The sequence below is a fragment of the Pogona vitticeps genome, chromosome 1, assembly GCF_051106095.1.
Source record: "Pogona vitticeps strain Pit_001003342236 chromosome 1, PviZW2.1, whole genome shotgun sequence".
Classification (NCBI taxonomy): Eukaryota; Metazoa; Chordata; class Lepidosauria; order Squamata; family Agamidae; genus Pogona; species Pogona vitticeps.
The window spans coordinates 202,066,558-202,085,235 of NC_135783.1; the positions used below are offsets into that span (position 1 = coordinate 202,066,558).

Consider the following 18,678-nt stretch of genomic DNA (forward strand, 5'->3'; position numbering starts at 1 on the left):
GCTTTTAAATCTGGCTATTCCATGTGCATGATATGAACATTTACAGAACTGTGTTTTCATCCTATAATTTATGGTGGATTTTAAAACTGTATTCATTTTTTAAAAAATTCATTTGGTAAAGAAACTTAGGTTCTGCTAGAGAGAATGATGGAGTAAAACTAATAAGCAAGCAAGCAAGGAAGGAAGCAAGGAAGGAAGGAAGCAAGCAAGCAGGCAAGCAAAATAAATAAATAAATAAATAAATAAATAAATAAATAAATAAATAAATAAATAAATAAATAAATAAAGCAGGGACCATGTGGGCTGGGGTATTGGGGAATTTGCAATCCAAAAACCGAAACCTTTCTTTCTGTTACCATTCCGAGTTGAGTGCTGCATTTGAGTCACAGTTTTTAAATGTATGAATTTATATTTAAATATGAGCCAGCATTTCATGCTAACAGCTGAATCAACTAAATACAGATTTAACATTAACATTCAATTTAGGTTGCCAGTCTTGAATTACAAACTAATGATGAAAAATGTAAAGTGGGGTTACTTACCTGTAACCATGGTTCTTCAAGTGGTCATTCTGTGAATTCACACAAAAGGGTTAAATCAGCGCCAGCGATGATCCTCTCGGAATGTTCTAGAGCTAAAAGAAACAAAGTTGTAGATTAGGTACACTGCGCATGCTCCTCCCACCCAGCCTCAGTTCCATTTATCCGCCACCAGAAGCAGCCATAAGGCTGAGCAAGAGAATCATAAAAATCAGTGACGGACAGTGGGGAGGCAGGGTGGGATTGTGTGAATTCACAGAATGACCACTTGAAGAACCATGGTTACAGGTAAGTAACCCCACTTTCTTCATCGTGGTCTTCTGTGAATGCACACAAAAGGGTGACTAGCTAGCTGACTCACCGGATGGAGGGACGTCACTGAAGAACTGATGTCAGCACCGCTCTCCCGAAGGAAGCCTCCTTCTTAGCTCTCACATCCAATCTGTAGTGGTCGACGAACGTAGAGATGTTAGACCATGTGGCTGTTCTACAGATATCGGGTACATCAATGCCACGTAAGAGAGCTGTAGATGAGGCAACTGCCCTGGTGGAATGGGCTCTGAGTCCTTCAGGAGGGTCTTTATGCAGGAGCTCATAGGCCAGTGAGATGGTAGACACAAGCCATCTCGATAGGGTCGACGGTGACGCTGGTAACCCTTTCTTACAACCAAAGTAGCACAAAAAGAGTCTGTTAGATAAACGGTACTCCTTAGATCTGAAGACATAAAAGGCAAGTGCCCGCCGAACGTCCAGAGTATGGAGCATGCGCTCCGTGTCATTAGAAGGATTCGGGAACAACGTCGGTAGAATAATAGGTTGATTGAGGTGGAATTGGGACACCACCTTGGGAAGAAAGGAGACATCGGTATGGAGGACCACCTTCTCCCTGAAAAACTGTAAAAAGGGCTGGTCCACTCTGAGAGCAGCCAGTTCACTAGCACGCCGCGCAGAGGTAATAGCCACTAGAAAAAGGGTTTTAAGTGCCAGAAGCTTCAAGTCACAGTGCGCCATGGGTTCAAAGGGTGGTCGCGTGAGGGCGCGAAGAACCAACTGCAAAGACCACTGAGGAACAGGAGGTCGAACAGGTGGTCGTAAGTTTGCCAACCCCTTCAGAAATGCCTTAACAGTCGGGTGAGAAAAAAGACGGGAAGCCGACGAACCACGAGGTTGAAATGAAACAACCGCTGCTATATAAACCTTCAAAGTGGGAATGGAGAGGTTGAAGTCAAAGAGATAACGCAGAAATTGGAGCAGGGTAGATAAGGTTGTCGGAGACGGAACTAACCCTCTAGAAGCCGTAAATTTTAGGAAGCTTTGCCATTTGTAGGTGTACAGCTTCATAGTCGATGGTTTCTTAGACATGGCCAAGACCTCCTGGATTTGCGGGATATCCTCCACGCGTGGAGATGCAGCGTGTCCAGATCCGGATGGAGCATCTTGCCTGCATGTTGTGTCAGAAGCTCCGGAAAAAGAGGAAGTGGGAGAACATCTGTGGACATCCGCGACAATGTGTGGAACCACGGTTGACGGGGCCAAAAGGGTGCTATCAGAATGGCCTCCACCGCCTCGTCCCTGATCTTGACTAATGTTCTTTGAATAAGAGGAAAGGGTGGAAACAGGTATACGAGACCGACGTCCCAGCTGACCATGAACGCGTCTCCCAACGACCCCGCACCCCTGCCCGCTCTGGAGGCGTAAGCAGGACACTTTCGGTTGTGCATTGTTGCAAAAACATCCATGACTGGAGTGCCCCAACGTTGGCAAATGTGTTGGAAGATCCTGTTGTCTAGTTGCCACTCGTGCATCTGGCTGGTACGGCGGCTGAGATTGTCCGCCATTGTGTTGTCCTCCGAGGCAATATGTATCGCCACGGGGAAGACATGATGGCGGTAGCACCACTCCCAAAACATCACGGTGATGAGAAGTAGCGACTGTGAATGCGTGCCCCCTTGCTTGTTCACATAGTACAAGGCCGTGGTGTTGTCCGTCACTACTTGGACACCCCGACCTTGTACCAGAGGTAGAAACGTCTTGAAAGCCTTGAAAATGGCTAGGATTTCCAAGTGGTTGATGTGCAGTATCTTCTCCTGCGCTGTCCACAGGGAGTGTATCCTGTGAGGACCACAGTGCGCACCCCAGCCGATGGGGCTCGCATCTGTGGTCACCTGTACCGACAGCCGGAGCGGTCGAAATGGGCGTCCTATTGTCAAATGTGGAATGAAACCCCACCATCGGAGTTGTCGAGCTAATTCCGGGGTGACTGGAAGCCGTTTGTGCTGACAGTCCGTCTCTGGGTTGAATTGTGACAGAAACCACGCTTGTAGGGACCTGAGTTTCAATCTGGCGTGAGCCAGTCCTGGGGTCGTTGAGGCCATCAGACCGAGGAGATGCTGGGCGTGTTTTGCTGTGACTGTTGCCCCCGGTTGAAACTGCCGGATTGCTTGGCGTATTTTTTGTATGCGCTCCGGTGGTAGAAAGATGCGTCCTCTTCTGGCATCTATCCTCGCCCCGATGTAGTTGACGGCCCGAGATGGGACTAGGTGAGACTTTTTGATGTTCACGGTGAGACCTAGGCCGCGTAGAACATGTAGTACATATGTTTTGTCTTTCAGAGCGCGGCGTCTGGATGTGGAGACTATTAACCAATCGTCTATGTACGGGAATACTTGAACACCGTTTAGACGTAAGAACGCTGCTACGGGCGCCATACATTTGGTAAAGGTTCTGGGAGCTGTGGCCAGGCCGAAGGGGAGGGCCAGATACTGATAAATGGTGTCGTGAAAAAGGAATCTGAGGTACTTGCGATGGAAGGGATGTATCGTTATATGAAAATAGGCATCCTTTAAGTCTATGACGAGAAACCAACTGTCTTTTTTCAACAGGTGGATTATCGATTCCAAGGTGACCATGCGGAACCTTCGCGGATGGAGGTAAGTATTTAGTTTTCTCAAGTCCAAGATTGGTCTGATGCCTTTGTCTTTCTTGGGGACGGCAAAATATCTTGAATAAAAGCCGTCGTTGATGTCTGAAACGGGAACTCTTTGAATAGCATTTTTCCTTAGCAGAGAAAAAACCTCTTCTTCTAGGACAGGATCTGATGATGTAGAGAGAACCTGCCCTAGAGGAGGCGATTTTATAAACTCCAAAAGATAACCGAATTGAACGATGTTTAACACCCAAGAGTCTTCTGTAATAGCTAACCAATTCTGGAGATAAGGAGAAAGTCTTGTGTCGTGCTGTGTTGGGACTGAGATGACTGGGTCAAAGGTACTGTTTTGCCTTTTTTGCAGGTTGTTTGAACCCTTGACGACGCTGAGAATGCTGAGGACGGTAAGTATTAGAAGATGAAGCAGTAGTGGCAGACCTGGTTTGAGTCTGTCCCTTGAATTGCTTGTACTGTGCGCCCTGGAAGTACTGATTGTAAGGCTTCTTCCAGTGGTATCTGTTATATTTAGGCTGAGGTTGTATATAATAAGACTTGGCAGTCTTTTTTGCCTTATGCAGTTCCTCAAGGTATAGATCAGTTTTGTCACTGAAAAGTCCCGAAGCGTCAAAAGGCAGATTTTCCACTTTCGCCTTGACATCATCTAGTATGTTGGCATCTCTGAGCCAAGCATGGCGACGAAGAGTGACAGCAGACATCAAAATCCTAGCCGCAGCCTCGACAGAATGTTTTGTGGCTATACGCAGATGCTTAGAGACAGTTTGAGCCTCTTCATAAGTGTTGAGAAAGTCCTGTCTAGCGTCCTCAGGTATCATCCGCAGCCCAGGTAGGACTTTAAGCCAGAGCTGCTTCTGATAGGCTCCTAAGGCAGTCTGATAGTTGGCAACTCGTAAAATAAAGGCGATAAGCGAGTAAACCTTTCTGCCAAGCACCTCTAGTTTTTTGCCTTCCTTGTTAGTGGGAGTGACGTGTGATCTCCCCGTCGGTTTAGTGCAACTAGTTTCCACTATTAAGGAGTTGGGAATAGGATGTTTAAGGAGGAACCTGGTGTCTTCTCCTGAAATCCTATAAAGATTATCAGTACGTCGAGATAAAGAGGGAGTGTTAGAGGGTTGCTCCCAGAATTCTTTAATTATATTGGTCAGAGCAGAGAGGTAAGACAAAGTAGGTGGAGGGGAGCGCTCACTATTGATGTCTCCAAATATGAGGTCCTCCTCAACTATAGAGGGCGCATCCACTTGAAGCTTGAGCACCTTAGCCAACCTGGAAAGCATTTGTGAATATGAGGAGAAATCCTCTGACGGTGAGGGGGCATGAGGGTCACCAGTGTCAGAGCCCACGTCCTCACCGATGGGCAGCTCCCCTTTATCATCCTGAGGGTGAGGCTCGTCCTCCGACTCAGAGCAAGTATCAGAAAAAAGGGCATCGTCCTCGGAGGAGGGAGACCGCCTCCGTTTCCGTGGTGGTGGTTGCGGTCGCGAGGGCTCCCTAACTGGCTGTTGAGGAGTAAATGGTGCAGAAGGAATAAGAGCCGAGGCATCCTTAATGTGCTCTGTAAGATTAGATGGCAACGGGGGTGGCTCGGCGTCGAGACGATGTCGACGTCGATGTCGTCGCGGCGGAGGTGAGGAGGAGGAGGACGATGAGGTACGAGCGTGCCTTGCCCTCCTTCGATGTCGACGCCTGTCCCGTGATGTCGAGGATGAGGTAGAGGTATACCTCCGACGATGTCGACGTCGACGCCTCCTCGGCGGGGAAGAGGAAGATGAGGAATCCTCCGACGAGGATCTCCGTCGGCGTCGAGAGCGCCTGTCGGGGGACCGACACCGGCGTTTCGAAATGTGCTTCCTCTTGCGCGAGCGCTTCCTCGGCGACGACCTCGGTGTCGACGCCGATGAGGAGGAAAGAGCCAACGACGCCTGCCCGGTAGATACAGGGCTATGGCGCGGAGACACCAAGCTTGCGGTAGCACAAGCAAGCTGGCGAGGTGTCGGGGACAAAGCCCGAGGAACATCCAGTGGCTCAACCTGTCTAGGAGGTAGCGAGATCGGTACCTCCGACAGGGGTTCTCTGTCTCTCAGAGACTCCTCCAAAATAGGGGACGGAATAGGAGCAGGAGCGGACAACAGTTGTTCGGTTGCCCCCAGCTCTTTAACCGCATTTTTCTTCGGTTGCTTCACAGGTTTGGACGCCGCGGTTTTGGAGGATGGTGCCTTTTTCTTTGAAGGTTTGTCTCCACCCTTACTTTGAGCCTTGGTGGAAGATGGCCCCAGGCTGGTAGAAGTCGATGGGGTAGCGGCAGAAGCGGGGAGCTCCATAGAGGATGGTTGTGAAGCAGCCAGGGCAGCGTCCCAAAGATAGTATTTCAAGCGCTGCTGGCGTGCACGAAGGGCAGGTTTTGTAAAAGCCCTACAGTGCCTGCAATCCTGGGGGGAATGCGCCTCCCCCAAACAAAAAAGGCACTTTTCGTGCCTGTCCTGAAAGGGGAGCTTGCGATTGCAGTCCACGCAGCGACTAAACGGGCCAGACGGGGACATAAGCTGCAAAGCGAAAAACCGCCGCGCCCAGGAGACCGTTGGTTAAGGCGGGAAAAAAACCCGACTCGCCACAACCAGGGAAAAACCAGCGCAAAGTCCGAATAAACAGTCCGTGTCAGGATAGGAGAGGTTAGAATAGCCGATAGTCAAAAACCGAAGGGTCAAAAGCCGAAAAAAGGGTCCAAGAATAAGCAATATATCAGAGCTCTAGCCGAAAGGAACCACTTCGCCGAGCGGAGAAATGGAACTGAGGCTGGGTGGGAGGAGCATGCGCAGTGTACCTAATCTACAACTTTGTTTCTTTTAGCTCTAGAACATTCCGAGAGGATCATCGCTGGCGCTGATTTAACCCTTTTGTGTGCATTCACAGAAGACCACGATGAAGAAGCTACAGCTTTCAAATATTTTTCCAAGTGCATGCCAGATTTGTACCTCTTGCTGCACGCATCATTAAAAGCAGGCAGCTTTGTTTGCTGCACGGAAAAAAGAAGCCAATTTTACATTTATAGCAACGTAGGTTTTTAACAAAAAGAAAAAAATTACCAATAGCAACAAGACTCTGGCAATTTTCTCTGCTGCAGCTTTATTCTGTTTTTTTTTAACACTACAGACATTCTTTCATAATTTGACAGTTAAAATGTTGCCGTTAATGTAATAAATAGAGAATTTTAAAAGTTGCTGTCAAAACAAGTGACACATTTTGCAAGTGAGTTTCAGATCCGAAACAATAGAGAGCACCTTTTAAAGCAACAACGTCATTGCACAATCAAATGCTCAAATTAATCTTTTCAGTATCTTTTTAAAATTGCATTATTTCTTTCATGGTAATTATTTGAGTTTTGGGTCTTCCAGAAGAGTTTGCAAGTCAAAAGCAGCAGCAGTGGTGATTGGCAAGTTGCGTGTATTTTTCAAGCCAACACAGGGCCAATTTTGTCATCGTCATCGTCTTAGAACTGCAGAACTGGAAGGGACCCTATGGATCACTGAGTCCAGCCCCTGTCCAGGGAGACATCAGTGGGGAATCGAACTCCCAACCTTGGTCTCTGCAGCCGGAGGCCTAAACCACTGAGCTATCCATCAGTTCAGTTATTATTGTGTTTTAAGTGCCAAAAAAGGAGAGAGAGGTTTCTGGTATTCTTTGCAGTAGGTGCTACAATAACTTTGTAATCTTTGGCAATATACACCTTGACATCTGTATAGGTCAGGGCTAACATACTGTTTATTCCTATTGGGGCATTATACTAAACACAATGGCTGGAATAGTCTTGCTTAGTGTAGTAACTTGCACCAGAGTAGACATACTGAATCAGTGGGGATTTTATGAGTCAACTCCCCCTAAGTGCCACTGATTCAAATGGGCCCATTCTAGCTGCGACTTAGTAACCTACAGTGGCTTGCAACTAGAGAAGGCTGTATCTCTGGGATGGGACTTGGAGGCACTTTCACTTTTAAAAAATCATGCCTCTGTTCCTTCCTGGAAAAAGAGAAGGGGTTCTCCCTTCCAGGAGAACTATCGACTCCATACATGGAACTGCTGGGAGAGGTTGTCTGGAGTTTGGGGATTCAGTGTAACCAGTATGCTGATTATACCCAACTCTAGTTGTCCTTTCCATCTAGTTCCAGGGAAGCTGTTTCGGATCTAAATCAGTGCCTGATATCTGTAATGGGCTGCATGAGGGCGAATAAACTGAAACTCAATCCAGAAAAGGCAGAGGTGCTCCTGGTCAATCAGAAGGCAGGTGAGAGAATAGGGATGCAACCTGTACTGGAGAGGGTTACACTCCCCTTGAAAACCTTGGTTGGGTATACTCTTGAATTCATCCATGAGCCGGGATGCCCAGTTTTCAGCAGTGGCCAGGAATGATTTTGCACAGCTAAAACTGGTGCGCCAGCTCTGCCCATTCCTTGAGATGTCTGATTTGGCTGCAGTGACACATGCTTTACTTCCATTCTGCTTGGATTACTGTAACACGCTCTCCATGGGTCTGCCTTTGAAGACGGTTCTGAAACTTCAGCTGGTTCAAAATGCAGCAACCCGACTGCTGACTAGGGGCAGTTATAGGGAGTATATGACCCACCCCCACCCCCAGCTACAATAACTACAACAGCTACCAGTCCATTTCTGGGCCAAAGTGCTGGTCATGACCTGTAGGTCCAGGCAATCCGAAGGACTGTATTTCCTCCCCATACAAGCCTTCTGACTCTTAAGATTATCAGAGGAAGCCCTCCTCCTGGTCCCATTGCCACTGCAGGTACGCTTGATTGAGGACATGAGAGGAGGCCTTCTCTGTGGCAGCCTCTCAGGTGATGGAAGAGGCTCTCCCTCGGGAGATGAGGTGATCCTTCTGCAGGCAGCAGAAAACCCAGCTTTTCAGACAGACTTTTAATAATTGCATGCTGGTTCTTATCTAAGTAGGTTTGTTTTTAAAGTTTTAAATGTTTTTAACAAATTTTAAATTATTATTATAGTTTGATTTCTTTTAAATAGTATAATTGATCATGTTTTTAATTGTACTTGTTCTAACCTTGTGAAACACCTTGAGTCCCCTCATGGGGAAAAAGACTGCCTATAAAGGACATTAAGTAAATAAAAATGCATATAAATCAGGGGTGGGCAATTAATTTCTATAGGGGGCCACGTGAAAAATCTGAACTGTGTTCGGGGCCGAACCAAAAGGAAAAAAAACCTGACACTGAGCTAACTCACCTGTCCTCCGTTCCCCCGCAGCCTTCCTCTCCGACTGTCTTCTATCCCACGCAGGCAACGTGATGCGTCATCACGTCGCCTGTGCAAGGATCGCTTACGGCCTTTTGAGCTGCAGAGTAACAGTCAAAACTCACGAGATCCCAGTGTCAGATCTCGCGAGTTTTGCTTACTGCTGTGCTGGGTGACTGGAGCCAGAACTCCATCTCACTCAGTGGCGCCCGGTGGGCCGCACATTGCCCACGTCTGATATAAATCCTGGGCATCTCTTTCTTGAAAGTAAAACAAAACGATATGAGCAGAGCTCCATCTACATTGCGGTGGATGATCACCGCAGGGCCCATATTCATTTCTCAGAGTTTCCAGAAGCTCAAGAGACATAATCCCAAGCAGCACCGAAAGGGGGAGTCATTTTCACAATGTGTTTAATCTGCATATTTATCATTGTTGTTATTTTGATAAAATGTTCTTTGTTAACTGAAAAATGAGTTTAAGTTTGGAAGAAAAAAGGTTTATAGTGGTACCTCAACTTGAGAACGTCCCTACAGAAGAACGATTCGAGTTAAGAACAGCTCCATTCGCAAAAAGTTGCTTCGACTTGAGAACGGAGCCTTGACTTAAGAACAACAACAACAAAAAAACTTTCCTGCCCTTTTTAAAAAAACCTAAATTCACCTTAGGTCAAAAGAAGAAGAAAAATCGCCCCCTAGTGGTAGATACAGATTAACCGGCTTTGCATTAGTTCCTATGAGAAATGGTGCTTCGACTTAAGAACATTTTGACATAAGAACGCAGTCCCGATACGGATTAAGTTCTTAAGTCGAGGTACCACTGTAAACTGAAAAAGCTACCTTTTGGGGTTATGGTGGCAGCAAGTATATTAGAAGACATCATCCCCCAAAAAACATGGTGAAACTGCACACATACCTCAATGCCAGAGGGAATAAAGGGAGCAAAATTTTAAAATAAATTTTTTACAAAGAAATAACACTCTCAAGAGGGTGTAAGGGAGACTTTGGAGCTCTATGGAGTGTTAGAAAGTAACAAAAATGTCCCCAAGAGGGTGCCTGCAGCTCACTTCAGCCTCCTGTTTCCTACAGGGCCAAGCCATACATCCCCGGGAAATCCTCATGAAGATCCCTTACAATAAAAGGAAGTATTTCTTCACACAGCATGTAGGTTATATTATGGGATTTGTGGCAGCCAAATGTTATGTTACCTGCCAACTTTAAAAGGAGACCAGACTAATCCAAAAGGAATAAGATCCTCAATGACGATGAGTCATGATGGCTGTATGCTGCCTCCAGGAAAAGAGACAGTCTGCCTCTTTGGACCATCGTCCTACTTCTGGGCTTCCTTTAAGCACATGTTTGGCCTCTGGGGGAAGAGAATGCTGGACTACATATGGCTTTTGGTTGGATATACCAGGACTCACCTTGTGTTCTTCCTTTCATTCCTTTAAATTATGAACATGTTACAAACACCTACTCTTTTTGTTATCCCATTTTTTTCTTTAAAAAAACCTGAAAATGGCCTCAAGGTGGGGAAAAGTGGAAAAAGGTCCACCCTTTTCATTATTTGGTGACTTTATGAATACTCGGTTTAGCCATTTAGCAATGGGACCCACCTACAGAGGCAGAGTTTATAGGACCAGACACTGGGAATCATCAAGGAAAAGAGATAATAATACATAATTTGGTTGCATTGACTTTCTTTACCCAACCCACCATTTAATATTAACTCCAGTGAGGACAATATAAAGACTGCCTGGTATCTCTCTCTTTTCCATCACATAAGGAACTTGTGAGCCCAGACAGGATGGATGGATACAGCTTTGAGTTCATTGTAAAAAAAAAGTCCATATTTTTGAAGTGGATGTGAAGTTCCTAACTAGAGATGGTTGCATTTGTTTTCATATACGAATATCCCCACACAGGTGGCAATAACGAGGGTCCAGCCCCATGGGGCCGGATGGTCCACTCACTGATCCACTGCTGCCGCTGCAATTCTTCCAATGGCTATGCAGATCGTGATCGGTAACCCACTCTTCAAACTTGCAACGAGGTTTGTTCTCCTGCCTCCTGCCAGGAGTGGCTAGTTGATCGCGATCTGCAAAGCCATTGGAAGAATTGCAACGTCTACAGCAACAACAGATCGGTGAGTGGACCGTCTGGCCCCATGGGGGTGGATCCTTGTTATCACCACCTATGTGGGGATATTTGTATACAAATGCGAATACCCACATCTCTATTCCTAACTCTCAAGCTGTCAGTAAATCTGCCTGATTGCAGGTGGAATCCAACACCACTATAATGCCTAACAACCCCCCCCCCTTTTTTTAACAATTGCCTTCCTTGGTTACATCTTGACACCTCAAGCAGAAAAGGCCATGAGATCAGCCCTTGCTCTGATTCCCTTTCTCTTCTTCTGCTTACTTGTAACATCTTGCCTGATGAAGAGATAATATTTTTGAAAGCTTTTTTATTCTACACACTTCTTCACAATTTGTAAGTTGGCTTATGAAGGTGTCCTCTCGGCATGGAGTTTGAAACTAGTTCTGCACTGCCTCGTGGCGCAGTGGTTAAACTGCTGTACTGCAGCCAAAACTGTGCTCATGACCTGAGGTTCAATCCCAGGTAGCTGGCTCAAGGTTGACTCAGCCTCCTATCCTTCCGAGGTCGGAAAAATGAGTACCCAGCTTTGCTGGGGAGGCAATGCGTAGCCTGCATAATTAACTTGTAAACCGCCCAGAGAGTGCTTGAAGCACTATGGGGCGGTATATAAGCAGCACGCTTTGCTTTGCTTTTTGCTTTTTGCTTTTTGCTTTCATTCCCACCCACAGAGGAGAAGATACAGGGCAGATATCTGATTGGAGTCATAGAGGTTTGTGAAGATTATGGTAAAGCCCAACATATATCCTACAGAGAATTTCACTATCTAGCGTGACTACGGGTCTTAAAGACACAGAAGGCATCAACCTGTTTCCAGAGAATTGTGAGTCCGAAAAACAGTAATCCATTAATCATCTTACGGCTTTCTAAGAATCATCCTCATATGAGCATCAGGTCCAATCTGAGAGAGCAGAAGTATGATGTCCTGTAGCTCTTCGTCACATTCTTTTTTCTCTTCCTCCGTTGGCATTGGGGCTTCTTCCAGCTCATCATCCAAAAACCGATAAAACAAGTATTTGTCTTGGAAGTTTTGTTCCTGATCAACTGGAGGCAACAACATGATGTTGACAATTAGTGTAGAAGCAGGGCTAGCCCAAGACACTGCAATATAGCAGACATACACATACGAACACACATATACACAAATCACAATACAGAGTACCTAAAGCCAGCCAAGTTATTTTGCCACATAAGGCAGAAAACAGCTATCCTTCAGAGATGGGAAAATTTAGTCATAACATATTTTGTTATTAAACATGTTTGCTGCCCTTTCATTATACTCACAATGTGCTCTCAGGGCTGGCTACTCCACTGCCCAACGGTACAGCTGACTGTGAAAGGATGTAAAATCACCCCAAATGGTTTGAACAAAAGGGGGGGGAATGCCAAAAGGGAAGAAAAATGTTGGGCATAAAAATGGCCCAGAACTCTCTAGGAGGCATGGCTGACATTTAAACACCATCCCCCTCCCAAAAGCCTTTATGGAGAATGATTTAATTTTTGTAAAAAAAATTTTTTTGAAAAAAAACCCCATAAAAACAGAAACACACACACCTAAAAACATCTAAACCAAGCTCCCCCCCCTCCCCACTGGGACCATTTGGAGATATAACTATTTTCCCATCCCTCTATGGAGCCTCTTCCCCTTCCAAAATTGCACAGGTATACATCCTTCCCTCTTTACTAATACAAAATCCATACATTCTACCCAAATACTTATAAAAATATTCTTATGCATCAGTCCCATCTTTACTTTAATATTACACATTAACCTAGCTATATCCCAAACTTCTTTATATCATTCATTTAATTGAAAGTAATATTTTGTTTTCAAATTCCCAGCTACCATTAATCTTGCCACTGTTGCCCAATTACAGTGGTGCCCCGCTTGATGATTACCCCACGATGAATCAGCTTTACGATGAGGTTTTTGCGATCACTATTGCGATCACAAAACGATGTTTAAATGGGGAAAATTCACTTTACGATGACCGGTTGCCTGCTTCGAGAACTGATTCTTTGCTAAACGACGATTTTAAAACAGCTGATCAGCGGCTCTCAAAATGGCTCCCACTGTGCAAAATGGCTCTCCGCTGTGTTTAGGACGGATTCCTCGCTTAACAGGCACCAGAAAATGGCCGCCCTATGGAGGATGTTCGCTGCACAATGAGGCATTTCGCCCATTGGAACACATTGAACCAGTTTTCAATGCATTTCAATGGTTTTTTTTACTTTTGCTTGATGACGATTTCGTTCTACAGCACCACTGTACATTGCTCTTTATCAAAAACTGACAAAAGTGTTATTTTAGGGCATACCTCTAAATCTAACTTAGTTATTTCATTTATTTCCTTGAAAACCGAATTGCCATAATTTCAATATATTCTCATAGTCCTACCCTATATAAAAATATGCACCCATTTTCTGACATCCTCAACACAACCTAGAATAATTAATATCTATTTGATTTAATTTCATCAGAGTTAAGTATCATTTTCAAATGAATTCATAAAATTTCTCCTTTATTCTTACAGACATAGATTTCAGGATTCTTATAAGCCATATATATTTTCAAACCCCGATATTAATTCCTCCCCCGGATCATATTCCCATAATGTTTTAAGCAAGTCTTGTTGGTCCTCTGCTTCCAATAATATTTTATAAATGTTACTTAATATGCCTTTCATTGCCTTATTTTCATCTGCATTTTCCTGTTCTAATACAATTTCTTCAGATTTTGTAAATTCTCTATATTTACCATTTCTTTTTACCAAATCTTTTGTCTACTGCTCCAGCTGGATGAGATTAAACCATGACATCCTCTCTATTCTTAATACTTCTTCTTTTTTTGCTCTTTATTCTCTGCTTTTTCTAAACAATCTTTTATCTTAATAATGGGTTTCTTTCTTAATAGATTAGATTAGATTAGATTAGGTACCCTTCAGTCTTGAGAGACTATGGTAACGTGCTCTGAATAGAGGACTTGGAACAGCGTCTAGTGTGGCTGAGAAGGCCAATTTTAGAGTGAAAATCCCTTCCACACTGAAGACAAATACAAATTGTCCCCAGTCCAGCTCCCTGGTTTTGCTGCTTTTGGGATTGCCTCTCTGTTCTACCAAACCATGAAAGTCCACATTTCCTCTGAGTATATAATATTTGATAAAAATCTCAAAAGACTTCCAATTTCTCCTTAATCTATACCTTTAACTTATTTCATTTATAACTACTCCAATAAAACTCTTAACTTTTTGAGTTGCATAGCAGTCAACATTCTTAAAATTTTATTACTAAAAACAAAACATTCAAAACATTCTATTTTCAAATTTTCTCTGAATTTTCTCTATTTCAATATTCTCTATTTTCTTTTTTTCTTATAATTCCTATAGAATATTTTTATCCCTGTAAATTAAATATTTCCCCTCCAGTCATCTTATTTCTTCCTCAACCACTTTCATATGTTTTTCTTAATTGGCTTGATATATATAAAAATCCCTCTTATCTCTACTTTCATCATCATTGGAATGTTCCCTATAATTAATTGCCCATATTTCCATCTTTTCTTTTTCTATTTTATCTCTGTTCCTTTTCTAAAAATACTTGCACCTATCCTCCATCTTTTAGTTTCTTTATAATCACATTTAATTCTAACATCCATATTCAGTAAAGCATGATCAGTTACTTCTATAATATCCACATCCGTATTAGTCACTCTCAAAATCAATTTTAAATACAAATATATAGTCTATCATACTCTTATGAACTGAAGAGGAAAAACTAAATTTATTTTCATCTCATTACTCTCCAAACATCTCTCAAATCACTTCTTATCATTCTATTCAAAGCCATAATATTACGTTTCTTATCCCTACTAAGATTTGATTTATCTTTCTCTTCATTCATTACCATATTAAAATTCCCTGCCATTAAACTCCCCTTTCGTATTTCTTCCAATTTATTAAACACCTCCTTGAAAAAACCAACTTGATTGTCATTTAGAGAGTAAACATGAATTAAAGTACAGTCATGTGAAAATGAAAGTACACCTTCATTGAATCTTATGCTTTTATGTATCAGGACATAATAAAAATCATTTGGTCCTTAGCAAGTGTGAAAATTAAGTAAATACAACAGCGGATGAACAAAAATACACTGTGTCATGATGTTTTTTTAACAAAAATAAAGCCAAAATGGAGAACCCATATGTGAAAAATCATTCTAACACCCAGATGTGTTCTTAACCTCTTCACTGATAAAAAAAATCATCAAAAAAAACATTTAATAGTTCTCTTGGGATAGTCTACTGATAAAACCCTCATTCATTCTACCTCTCATAGACCTTCTTATACTCGCCATTGATTAAGACGCTATATCTTAAAAAGAAAAAAAAACAACCCTTGTCATCTCCGGTTGAGAAAACAGACAAGCACCATTTGGTTTATATGTCCAGGAGAGTGTGAAAATGGCCCCTGACGCCCTCAGTGGCGGCCTATCTCAACTTAGAACCACAGTCATGAATAGGCAGGCATGGTGCCGTCTGAGTGCTGGACCTGGCACAGATCTCTCCCTATGCTGTTTGATAAGCCAACATACTGTACGGAGTACCACTTACAACAGTATCGTAGTAATCACAAATGAGGCATTGGGTGGTACCCCCAAATTCGGTCCACAAGCCACCCCAAGGCATAGGCAACATTCCTGTATCAATGCAGGAATATCCAGGATTATCCAGGAACACAAACCAATCAAAAGCTTCTTATTTCTCGAGAAAAGTTGTATCATCTATTTTTTATATGCACTAGAAAAATTCTAACCTGTGAGCAGAAGGGAGCAGCTCCGCTCTCACTATTCTAGCTGTCTCATGTGAGGATTAAAATCTAAAGAGGAGAGCACCTCTCAACAAGGATGTTTTCCGCATGATCAGAAAACCTGAAAAACTGATTTCCCATTGTATGAAAACACCACACATACAGAGAAAACTCCCTTCCAAAGATTTAGCTCTCCGTGTGCCTTTCCTTCTGCTCAGAGCAAAGTTCCCTCTAAAGTGCACAGCTGCACAGGCGTGCAAGTGCTGCACCGCCCTCCATACAGTGCTCCTCCCCCACCGTGAACGCACAGCAAGAGTTTCCTGCCCCTTTGGTTCCAGTTGGAGCTGGAACCCCATGCGGGGAGGGGGGAAGAGTCACATGTGCAGGAGGGCGGAGTCATGCGGGGGGGAGAGGTCAGCATTGTCTGCACAAAGGGTGGAGCCCTGACCAGCGAGGCTGAAAGTTAGAGGGAACATTGGCTCAGAGGTTCAGAATAACCTTTGCAGTGACTGCTCCAATGGGGCTAAAGGACGCCTCCTCTGGAATGCTATGGAGAGATGGGGAATGCTCCATTTGGACAAACCATTTTTTCTGGAGGTAAATGTTTTTCCTGACCTCTACCAATATTCTTGCATATCAGACACGCAGCATATTTCTTTGCACAGATGCTCATACCTTCCCAGGCATCTCTGCAACATACAGGCCCTCCATCAGCACGAGCGATACTATCCTAATGTGTTTCATTAGTACGATTGTATGCACATGACCCCACAATTCCATGCCCTTCTGTGATGCTGAAAGAGGCACATGCAGAAGGAGCATACGTATGTAGCAGATGGAACCAGAGGGATTTTCTGTAGGGGAAGTTTCTCCTCTTACCGTGATTGAGAACACCTTCTTCCAGCAATACCTGCCACATTCCCACCGCCTGCGTCCGTAAATGAACACATGAACTTTGCTGCATTATCCAGTCTACAAGTTCTGTTCCAACACAGCATTGCCTGAGGGAATCAAAGGAAAAGGTTTATTTTATTTTTAAATCTCCATAAAGTGAGCAGCAGAGTTTTTTTTCTCTTTGCTGCATAATTATTATTTAAAAGTAAAAGAACCAGGTTAGGGGAAGGACAGGGGAGGTTTCCATGATATGATGACAGCAAGGAGCATTCCTGCAACTAGACAAGTCAAACCTAATCATAGAAGCCAATGACACCAATATATTTAATATAACTCTCTCACTTCAAACCATTGTCAGAGGTAAGCCACTTTCCAAACAAACACAAACAGAACTTGTCAAAAAACAAAAACACAAAAAGCCATGACAATTGCTTTGTGTTTCAGTGAGAAGTAGTTAAGTGATGAAAAAAAAGAATTAGGTTTTGGGATTGGCCCTTGCTTGCTGTTTCTCTGTGAATGGCAGGGAGCGCAAGATGGAATTGTGTAGAGATCATCTTGACTGCTGATGTGGGTGTTGTCAACATTCAGGCCAGCTTCTGCTGACAGTAAAACATCGCACCCCTTTTCCTGCTGGCAACACAGGTAAAATATTGTGCATCCATATCAGGCTATTTCCTGGCATTTTGAAGTGCAGAAACAGAAGCAATATATTCTACATTCATAAACTAGAGGGTTCTTTTTTAAAAAAGAATAAATTAAGCTACATTACTGCCCACAGTGAGAAATCTGCCATCCCACACCATGTGTGCTCTCACATACACATTCATGCGGAGCTTGTAAACTTTACTTTTGAAAGAGGCCACATAGAGTGGGGGATTTTTAGATCTATAAGGTTGTGGTTTTTTTAAAGCAACCTTCTAATCTCTGCACTCTTTGTTGACTGAATGGTGTCAAGAAAGAAGAGCACTCTGGAGAAAGGGAAGCTAAATCATACAAGAAAAGCGGGAAGTTGTTCTATGGAAACTGTCCCTCCTCCATACCGCTGTATCACCTTTGAGCTGTGGGGACATTTCCTACAGCAGCCTGGAAGGGGCAGACGCCACGCTTATTCAATGCAACCTCGCTAATAAGCAAAAGTGAGGAAGGCAGCCTGTCACTCTGCAGGTGTTGCTGGCTTCAGCACTCTTTTGTCATCCTATCTCAGACTGGCAGCCTTTCCAGTCTGCTTTGGGTTAAAAAAAGAAGAGAGAGAGAGAGAGAGAGAGAGAGAGAGAGAGAGAGAGAGAGAGAGAGAGAAGAAAGCAATGTTTTGAAGGAAAGTAGTACGGAATGCTGGGCAGCATCTACTCAAGAGGGTAATCTATGTTCCTTCAGAAGTTACAGGACAACCTGACAGACAATGGGAGCTGTAATTCAAGAATGAGAAGGCAGAGATTCCCTGCTGTGATTTGTACAGATACCCGGATCTGGCTGGTTGACTTGTGCCTTTATCAAAATAGCAAGGAAGCTAACATTTGGTGCACACACAGTCCAAGGTACATTGGGTGGGGGGAGTGAAAGGTGGATGAGATTGAAAAGGAATTATTTCATATCTAATACTCAAATCAGAGGACCAAGAATGAAGGCTTCCTAATTTAATGTCAGGTGAGAGTGAAATCCCCCTTCTAAGTCACACTTGATGGCATACTGTAGAGCTGAAGGCTTTCAGAGGCATCAAAAAGGGTTCTTCCTGCTTTCATATAGATGGGAGTCCTTGGCTGAAATGACAGGGGAAATTGACCTCATTTTCCATGTGTCTTAGTGGGTGGGTGGGGGATAAGATCTGGAGATGATTATTGAGAATAGCTGGCGACTGAGACCAACAAAAAAAGCATGGATCCTTGGTTCAGTAATACGTGACCAGTACATGCTCAATTTTACCCTGAAAAATGTAAGCTCTGTTCTCCCTTCTAAATGTAAATTCTACATCATAAAATGCAACTTTTAAGAAAAAAAAACCCCACTAACCTTGCATGTCTGTCTATAACATGACAGCATCATTATTGAGCTGGCACGCCAGAGTACCACGAAAGGTCAAACCAGAT

The 18,678-nt window shown here is 43.7% G+C and overlaps 1 protein-coding gene across 4 annotated transcripts in view; it reads right to left on the reverse strand.

Annotated features, from left to right (window-relative positions):
• Window positions 1-18,678, reverse strand: part of RAPGEF4 (Rap guanine nucleotide exchange factor 4) — a 200,433-nt gene that overhangs the window by 57,268 nt on the left and 124,487 nt on the right. For all 4 annotated transcript variants that reach the window (XM_072980154.2, XM_072980149.2, XM_078394208.1 and 1 more), the window contains 2 exons: window positions 16,580-16,701; window positions 11,756-11,939 (listed from right to left, as the gene is read on the reverse strand). In XM_072980154.2, the coding sequence (XP_072836255.2) occupies window positions 11,756-11,939; window positions 16,580-16,701 (306 nt within the window). The remainder of the gene's footprint in view (window positions 1-11,755; window positions 11,940-16,579; window positions 16,702-18,678) is intronic.